The sequence below is a fragment of the Manacus vitellinus genome, unplaced genomic scaffold, assembly GCF_001715985.3.
Source record: "Manacus vitellinus isolate BGI_N305 unplaced genomic scaffold, ASM171598v3 scaffold_1_pilon, whole genome shotgun sequence".
NCBI classification, from domain to species: domain Eukaryota; kingdom Metazoa; phylum Chordata; class Aves; order Passeriformes; family Pipridae; genus Manacus; species Manacus vitellinus.
Window position 1 is genome coordinate 56,236,780 of NW_021939396.1, and position 23,938 is coordinate 56,260,717.

Here is a 23,938-nt window from a genome sequence, read left to right on the forward strand (position 1 = left end):
GGAGACCTGATTGCAGTCTTCCAGTACTTAAAAGGAGCGTATAAAAGATGGGGACAAACATTTTAGCAGAGCCTGTTGCAATAGGATAAGGGGTAATCATATTAAATTACGAGAGAGCAGACTTAGACTAGATATGAGGAGGAAATTTTTCACAATGATGATGGTGATGCAGCCTTATCCAGTTGGGTCTTGACAATGTCCAAAGACAGAGAATGCGCACTTTGTCTAGCCACTGCTTTACTGCCTTCAAAGGCTTACTTACAGGCAGTCTGACCCTCAAGTTTCAATTTATGCCCATTCTTTCTCATCCTCCTTCACCATGCACTGCTGTGACAAACCTGGCTCTATCTTCTTCAAAATCTCATAGGTATGAGAAGACCGCTACTATGTCCTCCCAAAACGTTATTTTCTCCAAGTCGAACATAGTTCCTTCAGCCTTTCATCTAAGGACAAGTGGACACAATCACTTTGATGGCCGTCTGTTGAACTCGCTCCAGTTTGTTGACATTTCTTGTACTAGGCCAAAACTGGATGCACTGGTCTAGATTTAGAGTAACAAGAGGTAAGCAGAGGAAAGGTAATCCTTTCCCCTTGATCTGCTGGCTGTGTTCCTGTTAATACAGTCCAGGATGCTGTTAAGTCTTCTCACATTCAGCTTGCTGCCTACCAGGCCTGTTTCAGCTCTCCAGTCAGCCTCTACTGCTGTAAGTGGTTGTTCCTTTTGAGGTGCAAGACTTTGCATTTTTAACTTAAAGTAGTCTTTAAGAGCTGAACAGATGATGTTAGAGCTACAGGTGTCTTAAGGACATTGGTTTGGATCCCAGAAGTCCTATTCCTCTTTTTCTAAGATCTGTGTTGCATGACAGCGAGGATGACTTGAAGACTTCTCAAGCACAGAACAGACTTCCTGCAGTGGAAGTGTCTTCACAGGAAGTCATATCTTCGATGATCTAGTAGGTCATCAACAGAAGAAGGACCCTGATTGAAGTAAGGGTTGAGTACAGCACCAATACACTGAGAAAGAGCAGAAAGCACAGGATTTGAAGTTCAGTGTTTTCTGCTACTATTGGGATCAGACATTCAATAGATATGTCTATGCTATCTACTTCAATGTAGTGTAGGTTTAAAAAGCAGGAAAAAAACCAACTGGGAGATATAAGGAACAAGAAAGCACCCAAGATAAAGTGAACTTGGACTAACCAGAAGGTATTAAACGCATGATACATGAGAAATGCAAATTAAGTACTCTCCGCTGTATTCTAGAGGGCACAAAAAGCATTTGGTTAGAAGTTGGTTTACTACCGTAGACTTAGGCATGAAAGATATTGCATAGCAAGGGAAGAAGGTCCTACTTAAACTGTAAAATGGGACTAAATAAACAAAGAGGCAGGGAAGAACAAAGTTGAGAAAAAAGATCTCTTTTTGTCTAGGTACAGTCAGAACTGAGAACACAGGCCATACTTTCACCTACAAAAGTATCGACATAGCGTAAAACAAGAAATGGAAGATACTGTCAATAAAAAATCTCCAGTTTCAAATGGATGAACATGCCGTTAAGTGGTAAAAGCTCATGGAACTCTTCTCACTCTAACACAGAGCTGTGACTTCACCACAAGTTTTCAGACTGGCTATAACATAATATTTTATTCTCAGCTGAAAACTTTTAACTATTAAAAAGATTTCATAATAAAAATCTGAAAAAAAAACCTGCCACTGAAACCCAGGTCTTTTGCTTTGACAAAAACCATTATGATCTAAAGATAATACGTAAAACACCTGCGAGCATTTGATTCGCAAATCATTTAACATACATTTTGAAATGCTCACCTTCCAAAGCACATTTCTGGGCATTTTTACTGACAGCTAACAAAGACAGCAGTGCATTTGTAGCAACTTCTTTCAGCACATCCTTTGAAGATTTTCTTTCACAGACCTACAAAAAAATGCAATTTCATTACCGAAATGAAGTGACCATATTAAAAATAGTAGTCATATCTATAAATAGGTTGTCATAGTCTACATTTTCATTTGGATGATTCATCACTACATTCTTATATGGAGTTCTTTTTATAAATATTCATGTTTATAGACAGTCCGCATTAAAGTGTTTCATTTATTTTTTGTAATTAAATTTTTTTTTAAAATTAAATTTTTCTTCTTTTGCTTGCAAGCCCACTCCTCTTACTTTTTTCTTAACATTCTACCTAGGTTCTCAGCCCGGGCATTCCAGACTTTTCCTAATATTCAAGGTCTGCTATTGCAGACAATTCATTGATGTGCCTTTAGTGCAATCTCATTTTCCTTCAACACAATGATGAAGAAGAGACATTAAATACAGTGAAATTCCCGAGAATAAAAGTATCACTGATAATTATTTTAGATACTCTTCTAAACACTGCAAAATAGTAGTTTGTCTTATTTTTGTGAGGCCTTTGTAAGCATCAAACCTTTTCTAATAACATAAGTATAATCTCGGTGTTTTCAAAAGAATATTTATCTGGAGTCATATAAAAAGATAGTTGAAAGACAAGGAGTTGTCTGTGCTTCATATATGATCCACTAGAGAATTTTTTCCATCTAGCAATTTTCTCTAAAATATCATGCCAATACTGACATCCAATAAAATGGCAAATGACATGCATTGTAATCAGAAGAATACAGTAAAATAAGAACAGTTGCTGGATCATAGTAAAAAGAAAAACATATTTTAAAGTTAGCCAAAAATACATCATCTTAAGAAAAACTTTATACTTCAGACAGAAATCTTATGAGTACCTATCCATAAGACCTCACAGATTTTACCCCTACTTACATCATGTATTAATGGCCTAAGAAAATTTTCAAATTTTAATATGCAATAAAATATCAATGTATGCTCTAGGGTTATCATTTACTGAAGGGTTCACTGCAACCAGGAGTGAAAAGGTCAAGGAATAAAGACTATTAAGTTGATAATTTGAAAAAAACCCAATAGCTCACTGATAAGGACAACTGACACCAAATTAAAGCACCAAAGCATGGACTGGGTTCTGCATTTATAACCAACAGAAAAAGAAATTTACATTTAGACTACAACTGTTTTTACTAGATCCATTGTGAAATCTCTGTTTAGAGGCTATAGAGCCACAGTGCTGCAACACAGCAGCAAAAGAACACAGTGTGTGTGACAGATGTTAGCTAGATCAGGTCAAGTCTTGGTAGGAGTAAGGTTATTCTACAAGAGTTCAGCACCCATAGGAAGAGAGGAGATGAAATTATACTAACAGAGCATTATTTTGGTCACACCATCCAATACGCATGAATAAATGTCAAATAAATTGTGGTTTACGTAGCAAAATAGTACTGAGATACTTATTAAACAAAATAGTTGCAAGACAATGAGTCCAGAACATTAGAAATCATAAACTACATTATATAAAATGTGCATCTTTCAGACAAACACTACACTTTGAATCATGGTTCACTATTATTGTTACAGTGACAAACTGTACATGTAACTTTGTGTATTACGAAGTAATGGAAGACATTTTAACAATTCATAAATAAGTGAAGGATGCAAATACAAAGGAGGTAAATTAATCTTTTAGGGTAGTGTATAGAAGTATAAATAAGAATAGTGAGATTACATTTATCAAGACAAAACATTCAGAATAAGTATCTAAGAAAAAAACCATCTTGTCACCAATATAGATTATGCTGGCCAACAAGTTCCTACAAGAATTAGCAAAAATATGCTACCTGGCCAATTTAAAACTAGGTCAGAAAATGCATTAAATACAACAACACTGATCTTATGCTATCATGGAATGAATTAGAAGGCTTAATGATTCATTTTGTTAAAAAAATTTTACAAAGGCAGCTCTTAATGGGAATAACTACGTCTCAAACCTTAAAAACATGATTACATGTTTGGAAAATTGGGGAAAAAAGTGCATTGGCATTTGGCCAGAGATGTTCTATCTATGTATCATCTTCTCTGTGTAGAATTTCACACCATATTGTTGCAGCATAATTGCCTGTCAAGGCACTTCCTAGAAGTTGCTTCTTTGCAATTCTTCTATCTTATTGCATGAATTTCAAAAACGAGTGTAATAGATGTCTCAAATTAAAGATGTCTTGGTTTATAACTGGAAACAATTGATTTTTCATTAGGTAACTACATATTCTTTTTTAATGAAACACAAAAATGCAAAAATTTTGTATTTTAAAATGTCAGATTTCAAATACCTGAATAATTAATTCAGTAAGTTGAGTTACTGATGCCTGGCATCCTTCAATGTGCTCCAGAAGAAAGCTAATAGTTGGATTCTGACATACACGTGGTTTATCTTGGAGCTGTCTTCTTCCTTCTTCATTCAAAAGGACAGAGAGGAACTGTAAACTAGCCACATATAAAGCAGGATATGTGGTAGACAGATGAATACAATCAGAAATGGTATCTGAAAGGTTTAACAAAAAAATAAAAATTTTTACATTTCATTATGAATAAAGCTCGAGTGCTTTGGAACTCAGAAAGACTTATCAAATAAAGTGTGTGAGCCAAGAGGCAGTAATACCCACACACTGCACAAGGAATACTACAAATTCTATGCATTTAGTAAGTCTTTAAAAAAATCTAAGAAAGAAAAGTTTGAGTTTTATAAGGTTTGAATGAATTAATTGCTCTGCATTGATTTGACTATAAAACAAAAAAAGTAATTTCCATTTCACTCAAATCACTCATTTGTTCAACAATTTTCTGAACTCTCCTCACTTTATTCAACGGTTTACATTATAAAACCAACAGTATCTATCAGCTGCTTTATGTACAATTGTATTTGGATTCATTAAATCACTTAACATGCACCTGGTTAAAATCACAAGCTTGTCTGGACTATGCTCATACCTCAGTATTAAAACATGTCACAGAATCTTGCCTGACTATGCAAGTAACCAATGTAAGAATAATTTAAAAACAAAGAAACAAATAAACCCCTGTATAATAATCTTGAATTCCTATGTCTCTTACCTCCCCTCAAAACTTTGCTTTCATTTTATGCAAGATGCTAAAAAAAAAAAAATGGGGAAAAATAAAGTGCTAATGGATCATTTCACAAATACCACATTTGGCTTTACAAATAAGTTTATAAAGGTTTACAAATAAAATCACTAAAACCCACACATGCAAAGAAAATTTCTGAATTTATCTGGCTGTTCAAAAGTTTGTCTGATGATACTAGAAAGAGTTATAAAAATTCAGTTAACGAAACAAGTCAGTCAAGCCCTGGACACATTTGGCTTTCATTCTGGATATCTCATTGGTCATTACTTAATAGCATCTAAACAGGAACGACTCTCTTTTCTATTGTTTGTTTTATTAGTTGCTAGGTTAAAATCTATCCAGGAATAGTCATTACCAATTACTGCTGTACAATGATTTGCAAGGGCTGCTGTGACAGATGGAAAAGATATCTGGCCACTTTTCCACAGTAACGTAGCTAGAAGGCTGAAACAGTCTGTCCACGTTTCACGAAGTACAGATGTTAACTCAATATCTGCAAAGACAACATAGAAAATCAACGCATTTACAAATGTGCACAAACCTGGAAAGCTAAGTCTGACAGCAAGTGTCAATTTACATGAAGGAGGTCCATAAACGAAGACCTGGTTACACTGGAAACAAAGTACTTCATTCTGGTTATACTGGAAACAAAGTACTTCATTACCTAACCCATCTTTAGGGCGTATGGTGAGAATCCTGAAGGTATTTTCCAAGAGAGGTTTCAACAGTTCATTCTGGATTACAAGCTGAGAGTCCACCAACAAACATGATTTTAGAAGCCTGGACACAGATGACAAGTATTGCAGTAGTATTATGACCTGTTAAATATTTATAGAAAAATATGAAATAAAGCCATATATTTACACCTTCCACGTTATTTTAAATTTATTCACATTATGTCAATTGATTCATAATATTTTGAGATAATATATGTCACTTTAAGATAAATAATAGGACATAAATTAAAAAAGTGTTCTCTTAATTTTTACTGTTGAAGATGAAACAGAATCCTTAGTTTGGAAACACACGCATGGAATCAATTTTCTAGTGACAAAGGTTTCCTGTGAGAAAGTTATGACTCTTGCTACGTGTACAGCAGCGTATTCCTTGGAAGCTCACAAAGAAAAACATAAAAATGGTCATTAATATTGAGACATACGTGCATGTTTCCTGAAAACAGAAGTTCAATTTGAAGTTTCAGGAAAAATTACTCCTGACATATTTATTTATTCTCATAAGATTTCTACAGAAAACACATTTCTTTAATTACAGGAGTAATTTTCTTCAAAGTATATCTGAATACAGAGCAGCAGAAGCTATAAAAGGGTGCTGTGCCAGGAAACAGTATGTTCTAGATGTTGTATATACAGAACTAAATGTGATAAAAAAGTAGTTCTATCAGCAGTAGCCCTATATGGTTTGCATACATCAAAATTTTGAAAAATTTCCAAGTGTCTGCAGGATCAGAGACAAAGCAAAGCAGCCAGTTTTGTTGCAGTGTATGTGTCAGTAACTGTACCTGGCTTGTACTTCAATACCATACAAATAAATTCTATTATATAATTTCTTTAATGGCTAAACTCAATTTATATTTTTAAAACACAACTCATTTTCAGTTTGATGGTTCTAACATAGTTCTAATACAGAAAATAATTATTCTGTGTTGAATAAAATGGTTTATTTTCACTTAAGCCTTGACAAAAGTGCAGAGATTCACAAGTGTAGCCTATAGCAGCATGTCTGGACTAAGTTAATGATATAGATTATGCTAAAATAATTAATTTCATAACTTCAAAAAATTAGAAAGTAAATGCTTCTCTAACCTGAGCTTTTACATGTTCTCTATGACATGGATGACCCAATGGAGCTTTCAGTTCCATGATACATCTCTCAACCAGATTAGCATTTACAAGACTAAAATAAAGTAAAGTTGGTTAGAAATACAGATAACAGTTAACATCCTACTAACTTAACATTCCATAGAAGAGAACAATATAAATAAACAGTAAAAATAAAATAAGAAGCACTTATTGGTAAATCCCACCATTTTAAGAAACTCTAGTGCAATAGTAACTATAACAGCAGTTAAGTTGTTTCAAAATAGTTAGACTAATATAAATTCCAATAGCTGTTACTGTACTGGCAAAAATCAATTGTTTCTATTTGATTGCTTATTTTCTTTTCTCTAGAAGAATAAACACCTCTGATATAATATAAACTTCATTCAAACCAGAGTTGCTGGGAGTTTGTTTGTTTGGGTTTGTTTCATTTTTTCCATTATTTGCACTAGGAAGAGCAACTATAAAAGCTCTTGAAAACCTTTGCAAAAAAACTGAACTAATTTTTCATGCTTCACTTCAGGACTCCCAAACAGATAAAAGAATTCTTTATGGTAGAAGTGGGAACATGAAATACAATTTGAAGACTACTTTGAAGTAGTTCCTTCTTTTAAAAGAAGCAGAACACCAGGATTTATCATCCATACTTTCCAAAATCTGGCCAGTGTTATTTACTCTCCTTTAATGTGAGAGTTCTTGGCTCATCTTCAAAATATTTCATATAATTCAATTGAAATGATCTGCAATTCCAAATATCTGACTATATTATGTATTGCTTTACTAAAAATTACCCGTCCAAAAAGGATGACTAAATGGTCATCTAGACAAAAACCTAGAACATTATGAGAGGAACACAGTTGTCCTGTAGAAGACAGACACCACAAATTGAATCACCAGTGTGGCTCCCTATTCTGTGAAAAAAATAAATAATCATGATTCTTTTCTTTTGTTGATTGTATTTTTTAAAAAACACATTTCTAAACACCTCAGAAGCAAGAAGTGATCAATATGTTTAACAGTCGAGGTAAGAAACACAAGTAGATCTCATTTGAATCTCTATTGCTACACCTTGTTTATAGCTTAACAGTTATTGATCTCATACCTGCTGAGAGCTGTTAGTGAATGTGCTTGCTGAAGAGCAATTCCAGTATCTTTTGGCATGACAACAAGCAGATTGTGAAGAAGGCTGCAAACAGCTGACAAAAGGGCAGGTGTGACTACACCATGCTTTTTAGACAGAGCAGCAGACATGGGAGAAGCATGTTGAGTTGGAGATTCTGTGATGGTTGTATCACTCTGACCTAGAGTGTGTTTAATTGAAAAAAGAAAGAAACAAACAAACAAAAACCAAAAAAACCCCACAGATGATTAAATTACAGCAATTACATAAAACAAATTTCTTCTTATTTTTCATAAAACATTCAAATTCTCTCTGTATTTAAACTGTATATTCTGGAATGAATGAAAAAAAACAAACCCAAAGAAATCAGACACAGAAAATAGTTCTGAATAGTTCTGTTCCCTCTACCACACACTAATAATTGTTAAAGACAAACAATAAATTTGAACAGACAAAAATTCTCATTCCTTAACAGAAAAGTATTTTATATTTGCACATAGCTCTCTCTATATACATGATTTTATGTTATTATGATTTTATATGTTATTTTTCATTATATTTATTTTTATCTTTCTACATACAAAGAGAATTATATATACATCTGTGTGTGTGTGTGCACTTGTGTGTGCATGTACGTATATGACAGCTTTACCACAACTGATTGTTTTGAAAGGGTGACTGGATGCCAGGAATAGAACCTAAATCTTGAGTTACATTTCAACCAATACCAACAATTTTCACTTATTTCTGTCAAATGTATTTCACCTTATTTCATTTTAGAGGACGTTTTTAATGTTTGTCTTCTAAAACAACCACAGGAAGCACCAATGACCGTTCCAGCAATACGCAAGCTGTACAAATGTACAGCATGGAAAATACTGAAATAGGGGCAGGCTAATACATTGTATTCATCATTATATACACAACTCAAGCTTGACCTACCTTGTGCCATAAGTCGATCAACTACAGCTTCAGGAATAAAACTGGTTGAACTTGTTGGAACTGTTGCCTGAAGCTCAGTAACACTCCCCAATGATGGTGATGCAGACAGAATCTGTGAAAGCCATAAAAACGAAACTAATTGAGTCCAGCTTTTATAGACTAGTCTTCTATTTATACATTGCTTGGAACGAGTGAACAACCTACCATAACCCACAAACTCATAAAACAAAAACCGGTGTAAGTATTACTGTTCAAAAGTAATTTGATTAAATTTCATCCACTGTGTGTATGTGTGTATATAATAAACATCCAGTAATTGAAACTGTTGAAAGATGTGCAATATGAACAGCCTGAAACATTTCAGTTAAAAACTGATCAATGCCCATGTCACTGGAAATTCCTCCTCTTCATCCTTCTTTTTCATCCATATAATTGACTCAACCTACATTTGGATAAAGATAGAAAGACATTACTCTGAAGCATTTAAAGTCAAATTTTTCATGGACTATTTGCTCTACTGAGAACATGAGCACTTGTCCGTTTGTACCAGAACACACTCAGACAAAAATATCACAAGCACATTTGTCATCAGTCAGAGTTGATGTCGCAAAGTCATTCTAACTCTGGGTACTTCTCTTAACCTTAATCCTGTGATCTTTATATTTATTGATTTCATAATGAAGACATGAGATATTCACATGACAGTAGATAACTTTAAGGTCATACTACTACCATGCTCCTCCTACCAATTGTACATCATCCACATTATGAATTTTGCATGCTTTCAAAAGTTCTTAACGCTCTTGCTACTGTGTTTAAACCCACAAGCTTTAGATCAGAAGATCTAGAGTCTCCAGCTAAATGATGTGCTTTTTTAACAGTAAGACCTGTGGCCTGTTTCAGAGCATGGGACAAGTATCTATCATGTCAAGTCACTTTTCACTTCCGGTTTTTATTTTCTAGATGGACAATTCACATCAGATAATTTTCTTGAAGCGTGTCACTTTACAGAGCAAAGAATCCAGAATGTTGGGGAACCCAATGAAATCCCAACACAGTTACAGCTCGAAGAAGAATGTTATTAGACTTTTCCTCACAATGAGCTTTCTAAGGAAGATTGAAATATTTCAGAGGTTTGGTTTTTTTCTTCTAAGTTTTGTTAGAATAACAGTTGGAATATTTTTTTACCTAAGGAAATGTAAAAAGTGACTTAACTGACAAAAAGGGTGGAGAGAAGGAAATCACAGATTACTCCCTTCCTACTTTTAACCTGCATGTTTTAACTCCCTTCTCTCCCCCATTTTCCTCTGGTCTCCCAATATTATTCATCCTACAGTCTTGAATCTTTCTCCTCAAGCCTGCTCAGTTGTTCCCCCCAAAAAGCCAGGAGGTTATTGTAACACAGAAAACAATCTACAGTAAAATTTGGGAGGTGTGTCCAAAACCCAGGATTCACATAGAGCTTGGGTCACATAAATACTAGGACAATGCTTGGCTAAATAATTTTCTTGTTAGCAAAATGTTAACTGTAGTGAGCAATTGAAATTCAAATTCTATTTTGATTATACAAATAAAAACCACGTTTGCCTATTGAAATAAGGTATTTAAAGTTTTATGCTTGCTAATTTAAATAATTACTAAAATCTATTTTTTATATTAAACCAATTGAGCTTGACACATGGTAAATTCTGCATTTATTCAGCACTATACTTCAATTCCAAGCATTCTCATAGGTGAGAAAAACCATAACTCCTTTCCTTAAATAGTAATATCCCAAAACATAGCTTTTAACAGTCCATATGGTCCTTTTAAAAGAAGTAAAGCCCTAAAAGTTATTATAACTATACTGAGAGTCATCTTACAGATATTATTATGAACTATACAAGCTTTCACATATTAGTAAATAGTATCAGTTACATTGCACAACAATTCTTTATCTTCTACAACTGTTTAAACACTTTGGGCAAGGAAATAAAAACAAGTTCTTAGTTATGTTAAAAAAATAAATAAAAAAGAAATCAGCAAAAGCTTTATCTGGTTAGAAAAATATCAGCTTCCTGCACTGATGGAACATTTATTGGTAATTGCTTCACAGTGGGAAATAGGTTAAAACCATAAATTTTCTGCTATCTTAACAGAAAACACACAGCAACACAATGAAGTTGTTTCCACACACTTCTGTTTTCCAGGAAAAAAAAAAGATATTACCACTTTTATAAATCACCTTTGATAAGGATGAACTGGGAGTCTGGGACATAGTACCTAGTAAAGGATATTTACTACAGCCACCATATTGTTTCTGGGAGCAATGAGGCATTGTGTTGCTTAACAGTGAGACTTTGGAAGAGGGTTTAATAGGGGAAAAGGTTCATGTGTGTGGAGAGGGAGATGACAACTGCAGATTAGAACTAATTCAAAAGAATACAAAAATTGTCAGAGTGGAAACACAGGAGAAATGCAAGGGTTTTGCCATTTATCTACTAGATAGGAATAAAAAGTCTTTTCTTAACCTCTAGTACAAAAATCCCTCTGGCATTGCTTTAATAGGCTTGCAGTGATTAATTCTATTCAGTTCTCTTTTCAAAGGTTTAAATCACTTAACTGTATAGCTCTGGTAACCATGGTTCCAGAAAATAAAGCACACATTTTTATAAAATAGCAACAAGATTTCATAGAAAAGAACGGCCATGACTTAAAGCTATCTGGGAAATGTCTGTAGATCTTTAACACACACCATTTTTAGCTCAAGTTTTTAAATAACTGCTCATTTTGCTAAGCTGTCCCAGGCACTGAACAGCCCTAGAGTATTTATGCAGTATGAAGTAAATTGGTATCTCCATGCAGATTGGTGGTTTCTTATCATATATACTAAACACAAAACAAATGTTGGTTAAAATAAGAGTAAGGATTTGCCTTCTGTAATGATAACCTGAGTTAATGTTTAAATTATTAATTCTATAAAAGGCCAACATTTTTAATCTTCTCAGAATTTGACTTTTTGCATTATCCACATTCCAGTTCACAGAAAAATAAAGACAAAGTCGAGAAAAATCTGTAATCCACTGGGATCTTAAAGACACAAAATACACTGCATATAAGTTAACAGAGTACAGACAAATCTATTACTGTCTTTTTACATGATGTTGAATCATTGATTTCATCCCACATGGCAACTCTTTATAAAATGAGCACAATTTTATCTATGGTATCTATAAGATCTCTGACTCCCTTTCTAATTTTCTCTATTTTTCTTTTTGCAAATTTGAGGGAAAATTAGGGGATGGAGTAAAAAAGATGAAGCCAAAAAATAATTTAGATGCAATTATCACTTAATGTCACATGACTCAATGTGAAATCAGCTCTTGATATTAGACAGCTCAAATATACTGATTATATGAAATCTGAAAGCAGAGAGAACTAATAGTGTGTTAGGAATAAGAATGGATATGAACATACTGAGAACAATGTTTTTTTCTCTAATATTAAAATATCAGAGAAGAGTTTCTAATAGACACAATTCAACCTGGTTTGATTGCTGGTTCTCAGCTATTTGTGGCTGTTGTCATAAAAGCTGTACCATGCATCAAAAAAACATGTTTTCCCTTCCATAAGACCTGCAGATTCCTTTCATCTGTGATGGGGAAAGCACGCCATCTTGTGGGCTTGGAATAACGACATCCTCCCGGTGCCGGCAATACGCAAATTTTAAAAACAAACTTCTACAAACTTTTGGTTGACTTCACAAATGTATTTCTTTTACTTATATATCAAAAATGAAAGCTTTGTGTCACACTTGAAGCCAAAAATTTGAAGTTATATAGGAATAAATTACAAATGTCTGATCTCAGGACAAGTTTGAGTTTTCAAAAGTATTTCCTAACTTTATTAGACACACGCAAGTTAACTGCCCTCTGAAATACAGTTTGCAATTAGCCTCAGTTAAAGTTACATTCCTCCATTTTTTTCTCCTAATAAATACTGGTACTGGAACATCACACCTCTGCATTTTGCCATCCAGCTTGCAAACTTACAATCTCTCATGGCATCACGGGTACTTTTTAAAGGTAAGAAATTTAGTTAATATATAAAAAACAAAAGAGTTTGCAGCTGCTGAAAAGGTCCATGAAGGACGAATGCAAATCAAATTAACTTTCAAAAATGACAATCAAAAGTCTTTGTGTGATATATTGATATGCATCAGAGAAAGAAGGAAAACAAAACAAAACACAAACTTTTATAAAGCTCTCACGGTTAGCTTTAAGATTATAACCTTAGCAAGTGTGAAGTCTACCTTATGTGGAAGACTGATACAAATGAGTGTATCTTAGTATTACACTGTGCTTTCCACTTTTAATAATTAGCTGTCCAGCTGTTGAATGGAATTGTTGATCTAAGCCTTTATGTTAAACTATGATGCTACTTTACACATATAAATATAATATATTAATTTGATCTAGTAGATTAAAAATTATTCATTCCCTTTTCATTTTTCTAAACTACTGAAACTGAAGAAATTTAATGTAATGAACTCTCCAATTCTTCATAAAACTCAAGCACAATTTTAAGTACATCAGACACCCAGCCCTGATAAAAATTGCTGAAATTTAACTTTTCCTTCAAGTAACATGAACAAAACAAGATGAAATTTGTTCAGCTTTCACTTCTATAAGCAAGTGGCACTGAATTTATTCAGTAAAAGAAATCCAGAAAGAACCGCTTTTAAAAAACCTGAGATTCTTATGTAAATATTTTTAATCAGCAATCATGATAGCACATACTTCCTAATTTACATGCACTTTTATTTATTTTAATCTTCAAATTTGAATATTTATGTTTAAATAAAGGGGTTGGGAGGGGTGTGTTTTAGATTAATGAAAATCACATTTATTAATAAAAATTAATAAAAAATTTTTGCTTAAAACTAGAGTATAATTTTTCCTCAATTATTAAAAACATGCCAGTAACAGTATCAGTACTAGACTGCAATACATTTATAATAGAGAAGGAAAACATTAAGAAAATTATATTTGTGAAATGTTTTGAAACAAAACTTCAATACTAGCTTTTCTGGTTTTATTTTTATCATGTTCCACAGTAAAACAGGGCATAGCTATTTTAGCCAATAAGATAAGATCTTCCAATTTATCAGCCATTGTTATATTAGCATGGGCATCTGTTTAACAGAAAAGAGTGATGATATTCTGGCTTCCACAACAGATTGGATGGTTATTCATAAATGAAACATTTTTGAATATAAAACTAAAAAAATGGATATTTTTAGGCACATGTTTACAGCCTTTTATTGCACCACTCATCCTAGTCAGAACCAAATTTTTCAAGCAACCACCTGCTTTATGTTTCTCATGTCTGTTTTGGGTCTTGCAAACACTTGTGTCACTTTTATATTCTACCAAAGTATTTTCAGAATCCAGAGTTTATTATGACACGGAATACCCAATGTACTTATGTGGTTTTGATTGATCCAGTTCTGTTGCTGTGTCATTTAAATACAAGTTCACACTGAAAGGACGGTGTGGATAAAAGCAGCAGAAATGACAACTGCAGATAGAGATGTCTGTACTTTGTCAATAAAACCAATTACAAAGTAATCTCTATAGAATATGTCTTGCTGTGAGAAGCTACAGAATTTAGCACTGCATTTAGCTAGTCAAGGTAAGCTATCTTATTTATTTTTTGCTGAGGTTAATAACCATAAAAGGTTTTTCCAGCATATTAAAGTTACTTTAGAGTAAATTTCAATTAGCTTTGGCTAATTTCTGATTGATTTCAGGTTTTGTGTTTGGCTAGAGTTTTTTTAAGATTTGTAGGAGTGCTAATTTTCTTAAAAGCATTTCACTAACAACTTTATATTTAAAATAAATAGATTACTCTGCAAGTTACCATAGTTTCAGATGTTGAGTGAGAATGTGAAGATTTGCTTTGAGTGGATGGAGCCTTCCAAAGATTAAGAGAATCATCAAAATCTGTAAGAAAAAAAAAATAAGAATCAAAACTAATGTAAGATCAGTAGAGAGCATAACAAGCTTTTCAAAGAATTGTTCCAATGAAAAAGCTGCCAACTACAGCTATCCTTCTGAAGATCTCAGAACATAAGTTATCATACATTGTACCTGTGAATTCTTATCCATTAAATTCCTTGAATAAACAGAAATTAAACAAAATATTTTCAGTGCAACATAAAATAGTTTGAAAAAAGCTACACTTAGCTCAAACTGCGGTTGCATAGTCTTTAGTTATTTGAAATAGTTCAGATTTAGTTTTATTTAAAATGCAATAGTACAAAAGCATTGAAGATACTGGGATCTCATAGCACAAACATAATAAACAGATGTCCTTATCTTCCAAAAACTTCAAATTCGCATTTTAAGGGAAGTAGTTTACAGAGAACCCATATTCATAAATATAATGAAGGCACAATTACTTTGTAAATTTTTTTCAGAATAAAAAGTGACAAAAATTTTATAGCACAAATCTGTCAATAATAAGGTTTGAAGCTTTCATATATTTAGAAAAGAAAACAACAAAGAATAAAGCACTAGATTACACAGATTGTGAGCACAAATGCCACAAAAGTAAAAGTCCTATATGTATCTTTACTAATTACTAAACTGAACTAACCATTTTATTTTGACATAAATTTGTAGAGGAGTTTTTCATATTCCTGAAAAATATGAGAAAAATACATATGGAAAAACACAAAAAAACTGAGTTTAGGTCCTGTTCTTCCTTTTTAAAGAAACCAAAAATTTGGTTTTTATTCTTGAAATACTATAGATTATTTCAAAGATCCTGGAAAAGAAATTTTCTGTCTTTGCTTTTCAGTGACCTGAAGAAATGTATCTCAATTGCTAACTGAAAAGTTGTACAATCCTAGAGTTTGAGTTGTTTTTAGATATGATATCACATCACCTAAGAGAACTACTAAAAGGCACAAATGAGAGGACCATGGAAGCAGTGAAACGTGTTGGATTGAAAAAATCTACAGAAGCAGACTTAAAAAGAGCTGTTTAAATCTGCAGCCTTAAAAGATGACAACACAGAAACTTAGGCTCACAAAAAAGAAAACAAAAAATAGAACTTATTAATTTAATTGTCCATCCCTTGAAAGTTTTTACTAATTGATCTCTGAAAAATTCCCTAGCTTTAGAAACTTAAGATTATAATACATATTTGAACAAGAATATGTGTTCCCACAATGCACCATAGTGAGCCTTAGAAATATTGTTCAGAAAATTAGTCAATATAAAAGTTAGATCTGAGATACTCCAAGGGTATACAGTTTAAAAATAAATAAATCCAAACTGAGTATTAAATTTCATCAGTATATGAATTAAATTACACCTCAATGTTTTAGAAAGCAGCTAAATTCAACATATTAGAGTCCATTCCTACTCATGTAGCTTAGAAGTTGAACACAATAAGAAACAGGAATCTTAAAAATAGTCCATATATTTCTTTTTCCTCAATTTTCATTGTACTGAATGTCATAAAGTGACAATTGTTAAAAGTATTCTACCCCTAGTATTTTGCAAGAAAATGTTCTGCAGAACCAATTACGCCTTTTCCATTTACAACTTTTTGAAGGTGTAAGTAACAGCTCAGAACTGTTTCTGAGATATGTTAAACTAGTGACTTACCTACTTAAATCTTCAGAGCAATAATTTGACTTCAGAACATATTTAAGAGCGTGGTTTATATATTTTCAGTTCTATTTTTATTAAGAATTATTGGAGGTAAGTTACTCAAAACTAGAAGTTATTTAAGTAGGTTTAAAATACTACAAGATTACATTAACATCACTCACCAGTTACACCACCTTTTTCTATGTTGAGGTTGTCTTCCTTGTAAGAATTCAAATCAAACATATAACATCCTAGGTAACAGTGTTTCGCCATCTGATTCACATGTTCATAGAACTGGCAGTGATACAAAAGGGCCTTCAGTGCAGGTATTCCTGTCTGAGAGAGGCCAGATTCTTCATCATGTACACAAGGACCCTGAAGACACGAAATTCACAAACATCATTTCATTAAAGAAATGTTGTACATAAAATAAACTGTCAAAATCCCCCAACCTAGTTAAGGCTAATACTATGCATGTGTGTCTATACTGTTTTACAGGCTGTAACTATATAGATTCCAAAAATGAAATGCAAATTTTAAGGCTGAGCTAAGTCATAATATTGAAAAAAAAACAAACAAACCTGTCACGATTTAGCAAAATGGAAGTAGCTATTTAGCTCCTGAGAAGTGTGCTAAGAACTAAGTGCAAACCCATGAAAAGCTACAAATGAATGGTTTTAAGACAGTATAAGTATTAGTAGAGTACAATTTTAATTTCTCATTTAATTCTACTTAGAGATATCAAATAATGAAAAAGTTTTCTTTAGAAAAAAAAGCACACTTTTACGAAGATAAGAGTAAAAATCCTGAGAAAGTTCTCCTGCTCAACTACACTGACATACCACATCTAGCTATGCCAATGTTCTATTTTAAGATTTATTTAGAAAACAAGACATAAAGCAAAAGAAATTCTCCTTGAAGCATGGTTTTTCAGTCATTTCTTTTTAAATACTGACTTCAGGGAAAACTTCCTAGAGCACTGGATTTATACCTGAATATAATGACTTCATAGTCTTATTTCAAACAAAGTTTGATTTGACTGCCTTTGTTACAGTGTTTCTTCAGTGTTTTCTATGATAACAGAAGAAAACAAGAAGCTTTATTAAGTTACACATAATCTGGTTTAGACTGACCATAAAAATTAGAAGGGCAAAGAAGGTAAAAGAACTCAGACTGAGAAAAATTCAAACCAATTATATTCTGCAAGGCAGTTTTAGAAGGCATCTTGCAGAAGTTCAAAGAGGAACTAGTTAAAATTATGGAAAGAAAAATTGTCAGTGCTAATTAGAAACTTTCTTTGGTAGTCAGGAAAGAGTAGAGTTAGATCAACTCAAAATAAGTAATCTGAAAACACTATTTATGTCCAAGAAGCTATCCCCAAAGCCCTCCATTTACACTGAATAAAAGTTTATTTCCCAATAAAATAAAGTAAAACTTGGTTGCATTAAAGGAAACAGACAAACCATCTCACTCAGTTCAAGGGAAAAAAGTAACTCTGAAATATCAAATTTGATTCTGGTGGTATCTTACAGTTTTAACTGTTGTTTGTATTTTGAACAGTTTTAATTTACCAGTTACCATAAAGTGTTGTTTGATAATGTTTTTCAGCATGAACACTTATTAAGTGATGAGTAATTTCCATTAAATTGCAGTTCTTAATAAAAATCACATTGACTCAAAGCTTCTTTTGATCGCTCTGGAATTCATCCAGAATTTTGCATCTGGATTCAATTTTTGCCACCTCACCATAGTCATCGAAATTTTTTTTAAAAAGACTAAAAAACTAATTTTTAATAAAGTCTATATTGACAAGTAACAATGGCTGCCTCTTTGTAAATCCCCTGTTATTATGAATTTAAACAATTAATAATTATATTGATAAATTAGACATAAAAAGACTGAAACAAGGACCAGATTTGTAAAGTTGCTTTCACATCTTCCTTTATGATCACATGTAAAGAAAAGACATTCTGTAAAATTTAACTCTGCAAGAAATAGCATAATTGATTTTCAGTGCAGCTGAATCATTTAATCAATTAGTCAATTTAATTAATCATTTAATCAATTAAATTACTAGGTAATTTATCCTAGTAAAACAGCTGGAATGTGTACAGGTATGTACACAGGTATCAAGGCACTAAGATTTTAAAAATTGGCTACTAAGATCCAAATATCTGTACGTACAATGGACCAGACACGTTGAAAGTAAAATGAGATGACTGATTTAAGAGTAGAACTGGAAAAGTCTCCAGGGGATCTTATTTGTGTAAATATCTGATAAGAGAAGGTAAAGAGAGACAGGCTCTTCTTACCAGTATTCGTTGACCAATGAATAGGTCAATGAATAGGAGAAAAGGCAAGGAGGAAAAACTGAAATACAGGAAATTTTATTTAAACATTATAAAAAACTTTTTTCCATCTGAGGGTAGTCAAACATTAGAACAAGTTACCCAGAGAGGTTGTGGAGTCTTCAACCTTGGAGAGACTCAAAATTCAACTAGACATAGCCCCGAGCAACCTGCTCTATTTCAGCCTGCTTTGAGCACAGCGTTATGTCTATGAGAAGCATTCAAATTGACCTAAGTAACAAACTGTTTCATGTTTCTTTCAAAACATTTTACGAACATGACATTCTCAGAACTTCCTCATACCATTCAAATCATGTTTTACCCATGTCCCAAGTGTAAAATAAATGATCAATTTCTATCCTAAAACATTAATGATACCATATCTGTAAGGCAATTTCCTAGGAGCCTAAAGATACCGTATTCATGAAATGCAGCATATACACAAACTAAATTTTGTTGTTTTATTGAGTTTGCTGGAAGTTTGAAAGAAGTTTGTCTATTCATTTATTTTTCTTTCCAAAATGCAACCTTCAACATGTAAATTTTTTTAAGTTTATATTTCATAGGTATGCTGACACAAGTTTCCGTATCAAATGTCATGTCTCTGTGATACTATGACCTTTCTCATCAAATGTACTAGTCACTCACTTGCCAAATACAATCTTTCATGTCTTCTGTAGGAATTGGAATCACAAGGAGATTTTGCAGAATAAAAGCAGCCTGAAAGAAATTAAAGCATCAGTATTGCCATCTAGCTATCACAGTTCAAAAAATCCACATCAAATTGAATAGTACAGCCTACATTATTATTCCATTGCTTTAGATGTATGTTGAAACCCAACAAATTCTCACGTTCATGTTGGGAAAATATAATTAGAAGGATACAACTTAAATGCCCTCAAACTTCATCTACAACACATGTCATTAGGGCATGACACAAGAGCAGGCTGGTAAGAAAAAAAGACAAGGAAAAGATGGAATAGAAATCACTAGGAAAGAAATTTATCTTTTTATTAAATACTTTCATCACTGTTCCAGTAGTCAATGCTATTGAACAGCATTACATAACATAAAGTACTAGGGAAAAAATTCATGAACAGGAAAACCTAGATAACTGTTTATGATCACTCCCTCTATTAGCTTCATGTTTCTGAAGTTTTTTTAATTATTATAAAATAATTGGAACACTAGGACACACAGATATGTTTCAAATATTTTCCTTTCTAAATACATGGCATGTTTGTTTCTCTAATTTCACGTATCTGTGTGTGAGTTGAAATTCCCTCTTTTATATTTTGTCAATCTTTTGACAATAATCTGACTCTTAAGAGACTATAATTGAGATACAATATTTTGGAAGTTAAATAAAATAATGAATAATTCTCAAAGGCATTTTGCACATAAAAATTCAAATATTACTTTGGAAAATGTAATTAGTTGAGCAATAGAACTGGGAAAAAAACGAGCTTACTGAGTTTGTCAGTTTTTATTTCTTACTGATAGGAGTAGAAGAAAAACCTTCTAACAGAGATGATAGAAAGTTGCAAATAAAGTGTACAGTCTTTAAATACATCATTATATAGTTCTATGTGCTGTTCTACCAGAGTACAAACTTTCAGTTCTCACAAATAAACCTTAGTGCTTAGACAAATTAGATTACTTCAAGTCTGCAATGAACAGATATTTACTGCAGATCAGGTGATAAGTTTGTACCAAAGCATTCATAAATGGAAAAAAGCAGCCATTAAAATCTGGGCTAATTAGTTATGCTTTAGCAACCTATTTATCTGCCTGAGTAAGCCTTAGGAGTTTTTATGTGTTCACTTGTATTGTTTAGATCATTTCTGTTTTTTAAACAAGTAATCTCTATTTGTTCCTTCTTGAGTAATTCTAAATAAGAAGCTAAACATTTATTTTAATCAGGTAGTGTTTAACTTTTAAAGAAGCAGGTGTTGTGCAGCATCAGAACATAGATATATAGAACAAAAAAAAGTTTTATTTTCAATAATGAAAGAGAACTTGCCAATCTACAACAGCAGAAGGACACAAGAAACATACCTCCCTGCGTACCATGCTACATTCAGATTGATCCAGAAGGATGTTTATCACTGTTCCCCACAGGCCTCCTGAAATATTCTGGCAACTTTCTGCTAAAGCAATACATCCTACTTCAAGAGATGTAAGAGCTGATCCTATTCCAAGTGCTGTAAATCTGACCTAGTACATATAAACAGAACACAAAGTGGTATTTCTTATGACAATTAGCAACACTTTTTTTTTATTATTAAGTTGTATCAGCTGAATCTGGAGCTTAAGGGAATCATTTAAAAAAGGAACAACCTCTTTTCCCGTATTTCTCTGGCTCTATACTCATAATCACAACTATGTGTATGCAAAAAGACAAAATTAAAGTATATTAGGTATTCAAAAATCTATAAGATAATCTTTAATATTCTTCATATTTTACCCCTTGTGAATAGTTCCATTTAGCAAATTCATATAATTTAACAGAGTTGCATCAAATACATTTGCTCTAAATCTTTAGTTCATATAAATGTTTCTGCTTTGTAGCTAAGTAACAGCAATGTCAATGAAAACTGCCTATGAATCATGACTGTGAAGGACTAATGAAAGCATAGAAGATGTAGGAAAGGATTTCTCAGATGATGTTTATTGGAAACACTCTCTCTACTGTATTATTACTGTTATTTAGGCTCCAGCCAGTAACATTTTAAATAATTCAAACCAGCAGTTTCAATATTAAATTAATGAAGCAAAAATTTTCCAAATGTTTAAGGGTCAAAATAAGATATGAACTTAATATTGCATTAACTAACCTCAGGGTCTCTGTCTACCCATAAAGGAACCAGCCATGCCAGACCTAGATGAGAGAGAACTTGTTCTTCACTGTTATCATAAGGCAAAGACCAAAGAGATATCCAGTCCTGATTAGAAAAACAGAAAACAAATTAAGACATTTTTTTATAAATCTTTCAATCCACAGTGGTCTACCAACAGCCTGAGCTATCAACTATATACCAAAGCACTTTAAACACACACAACACTAATATTCCAGGAAAAAGATTCTGCACCTATAAACATTTATTTAAACTGCTGGCTTTATCTACAGGATAAAATTAAATTGTGTCTTCTTCTTCAGAGAATGAGGACAGCAGTGCTAAAAGGATATTTAATATTTCTCTTGAAACACTGGGATAATTATTTCCATTCAAAATTTACTCCTTACCTGTTTTATTTTTGCTTATTTTAACATCTGTCTTCCTCTCTCATAAATATGCAGAAAACTACCAAATAAGAATGTGCTATTATTTCTTTGCTCATAATTCATTATTTTCTTCATGTGATGCCTTAAGATCCTTAAGATCTCAAGATCCTAGTACACAGAATTTTAATAATACCACTTTATAATGGTGGTAACAAATCACCCTTTCACATGCTTCGTACCAAATTCTTGAAATATTGTTTAGTGTTCTTCTCAAGGATTTCAATGGAGAAAGATTCTAGCAAGAACATGCAATCTGTAGATGTACCTAAAGAACATAGTAAGCACATTCCTTGATATAACCTTAGCCCAAACTATCCAAGAGGGCCCAGAACCCTGGAAAACGGTCCAAGCAGGACAGAGGGAGTTGATGAAGATGAAGGTGGGATGAAGTATTGGTTTTTTGGGACCATTGATCCAGTTCTGGGAGACGTGCCTGTGGAGAGGTGCTGGGGGCAAACAATTTTTGGGTTGGGCATATCTCCATGAGGTAATAGTTAGATATTATAATTAGATGATATTTTTATTTTCTAAAAGTCGTGTGTGTGTGAGGAGGGGTGCATATGCCATCTTTGTGCACCTAAGACATCTTATTAAAGGGTTGGTTTTTACCCTTCTATACTAACATTGTCCAGAGAATTATTTCTTCGATTTTAGGCAACACATGTACCTGCCGCATGATGAAATAATGTCTTGCAGACTACCACATACTACTTAGCTGCAGATTCCATGAAATTGTACTTGACTTTGCAAATCAATTTCTTTACCTCAGGCGAAAAAAAAAAATACCAACAACAAACCATACCTGCAAAATGCTCTGTTTAACCACGGCACTGCACAAACAATGCATTAAGTTCATAATGAACCATGACAACCAAAATTTTATGTATGCATCTTTCATAATCTCAGTCCTGTATATTCTTACACAGTAGGTAACTAGTGTTTCATTTAGATAACTAATGTTTCATTTCGAACAAAGTATTTTAGATGGATTTTCTCAGTATACACAATATCAATTACAAAAAGTGCTGCAGTTTATAACCTCTGAATTTGGGGAGAGAGAAAATTAAAATACGAAATTGAACAAAAAATTAGGTCAACGAAGCACAACCAGTGAAATGTTACCACAGCAAACAAACAAAATATTGTAGCAATTCTAGTACCCTCTAAGTACATGCTCTATTTCTCACGTACTCCTACAAATATCTGTAAGTAACTTCTGTCCATCAGTATAAGGTAAAGGATCTTATGTCTGACTTAACAAGGTGGCTCTTCAAATAACAAATAAACAAAGTGGTTCATAATGATATAGAAAAAAAATGCCTTAACTAGTTTTAATTGCAAGTCATTAGACTGTGTATTTTAAGTTAGGGGATTTTTTTTTAAAGTAACTGTTATCCAGGGTACTTTTATATAACATTGCTTGCACAGAGGAAGGATAATTTTGTATTTCTCTTTCCAGCAGGACTTAACACTAAATCATCACGCGATTGTAAACAACAGCCAGGATTTAAAGTTTCTTTGAGAATATAAGTTACTAATACAGTCTAGACAGTAACAATGTTGTGTAGACAGATTATGATTCAGAAACACAAGAAAATTACACCCATCCTTATGTTACTATGTATATTATTCTACAATAATGATATTAAAAAAAAAATCAGTCCAAGTTCACTCCTTCATCCATGTATTTATAATCTAATTATTTGGAGGTTGCAGTCTT

At 32.8% G+C, this 23,938-nt stretch overlaps 1 protein-coding gene across 2 annotated transcripts in view; it reads right to left on the reverse strand.

Moving 5' to 3' along the window:
* RTTN (rotatin) overlaps positions 1-23,938 on the reverse strand; it is a 79,110-nt gene that overhangs the window by 15,463 nt on the left and 39,709 nt on the right. For both annotated transcript variants that reach the window (XM_018082027.2, XM_018082016.2), the window contains exons 30-41: positions 21,770-21,877; positions 20,991-21,149; positions 19,581-19,652; positions 16,767-16,959; positions 14,843-14,925; positions 8,942-9,053; positions 7,982-8,180; positions 6,865-6,955; positions 5,706-5,859; positions 5,397-5,534; positions 4,228-4,439; positions 1,828-1,933 (exon numbers count right to left, since the gene is read on the reverse strand). In XM_018082027.2, the coding sequence (XP_017937516.1) occupies positions 1,828-1,933; positions 4,228-4,439; positions 5,397-5,534; positions 5,706-5,859; positions 6,865-6,955; positions 7,982-8,180; positions 8,942-9,053; positions 14,843-14,925; positions 16,767-16,959; positions 19,581-19,652; positions 20,991-21,149; positions 21,770-21,877 (1,627 nt within the window). The remainder of the gene's footprint in view (positions 1-1,827; positions 1,934-4,227; positions 4,440-5,396; positions 5,535-5,705; positions 5,860-6,864; positions 6,956-7,981; positions 8,181-8,941; positions 9,054-14,842; positions 14,926-16,766; positions 16,960-19,580; positions 19,653-20,990; positions 21,150-21,769; positions 21,878-23,938) is intronic.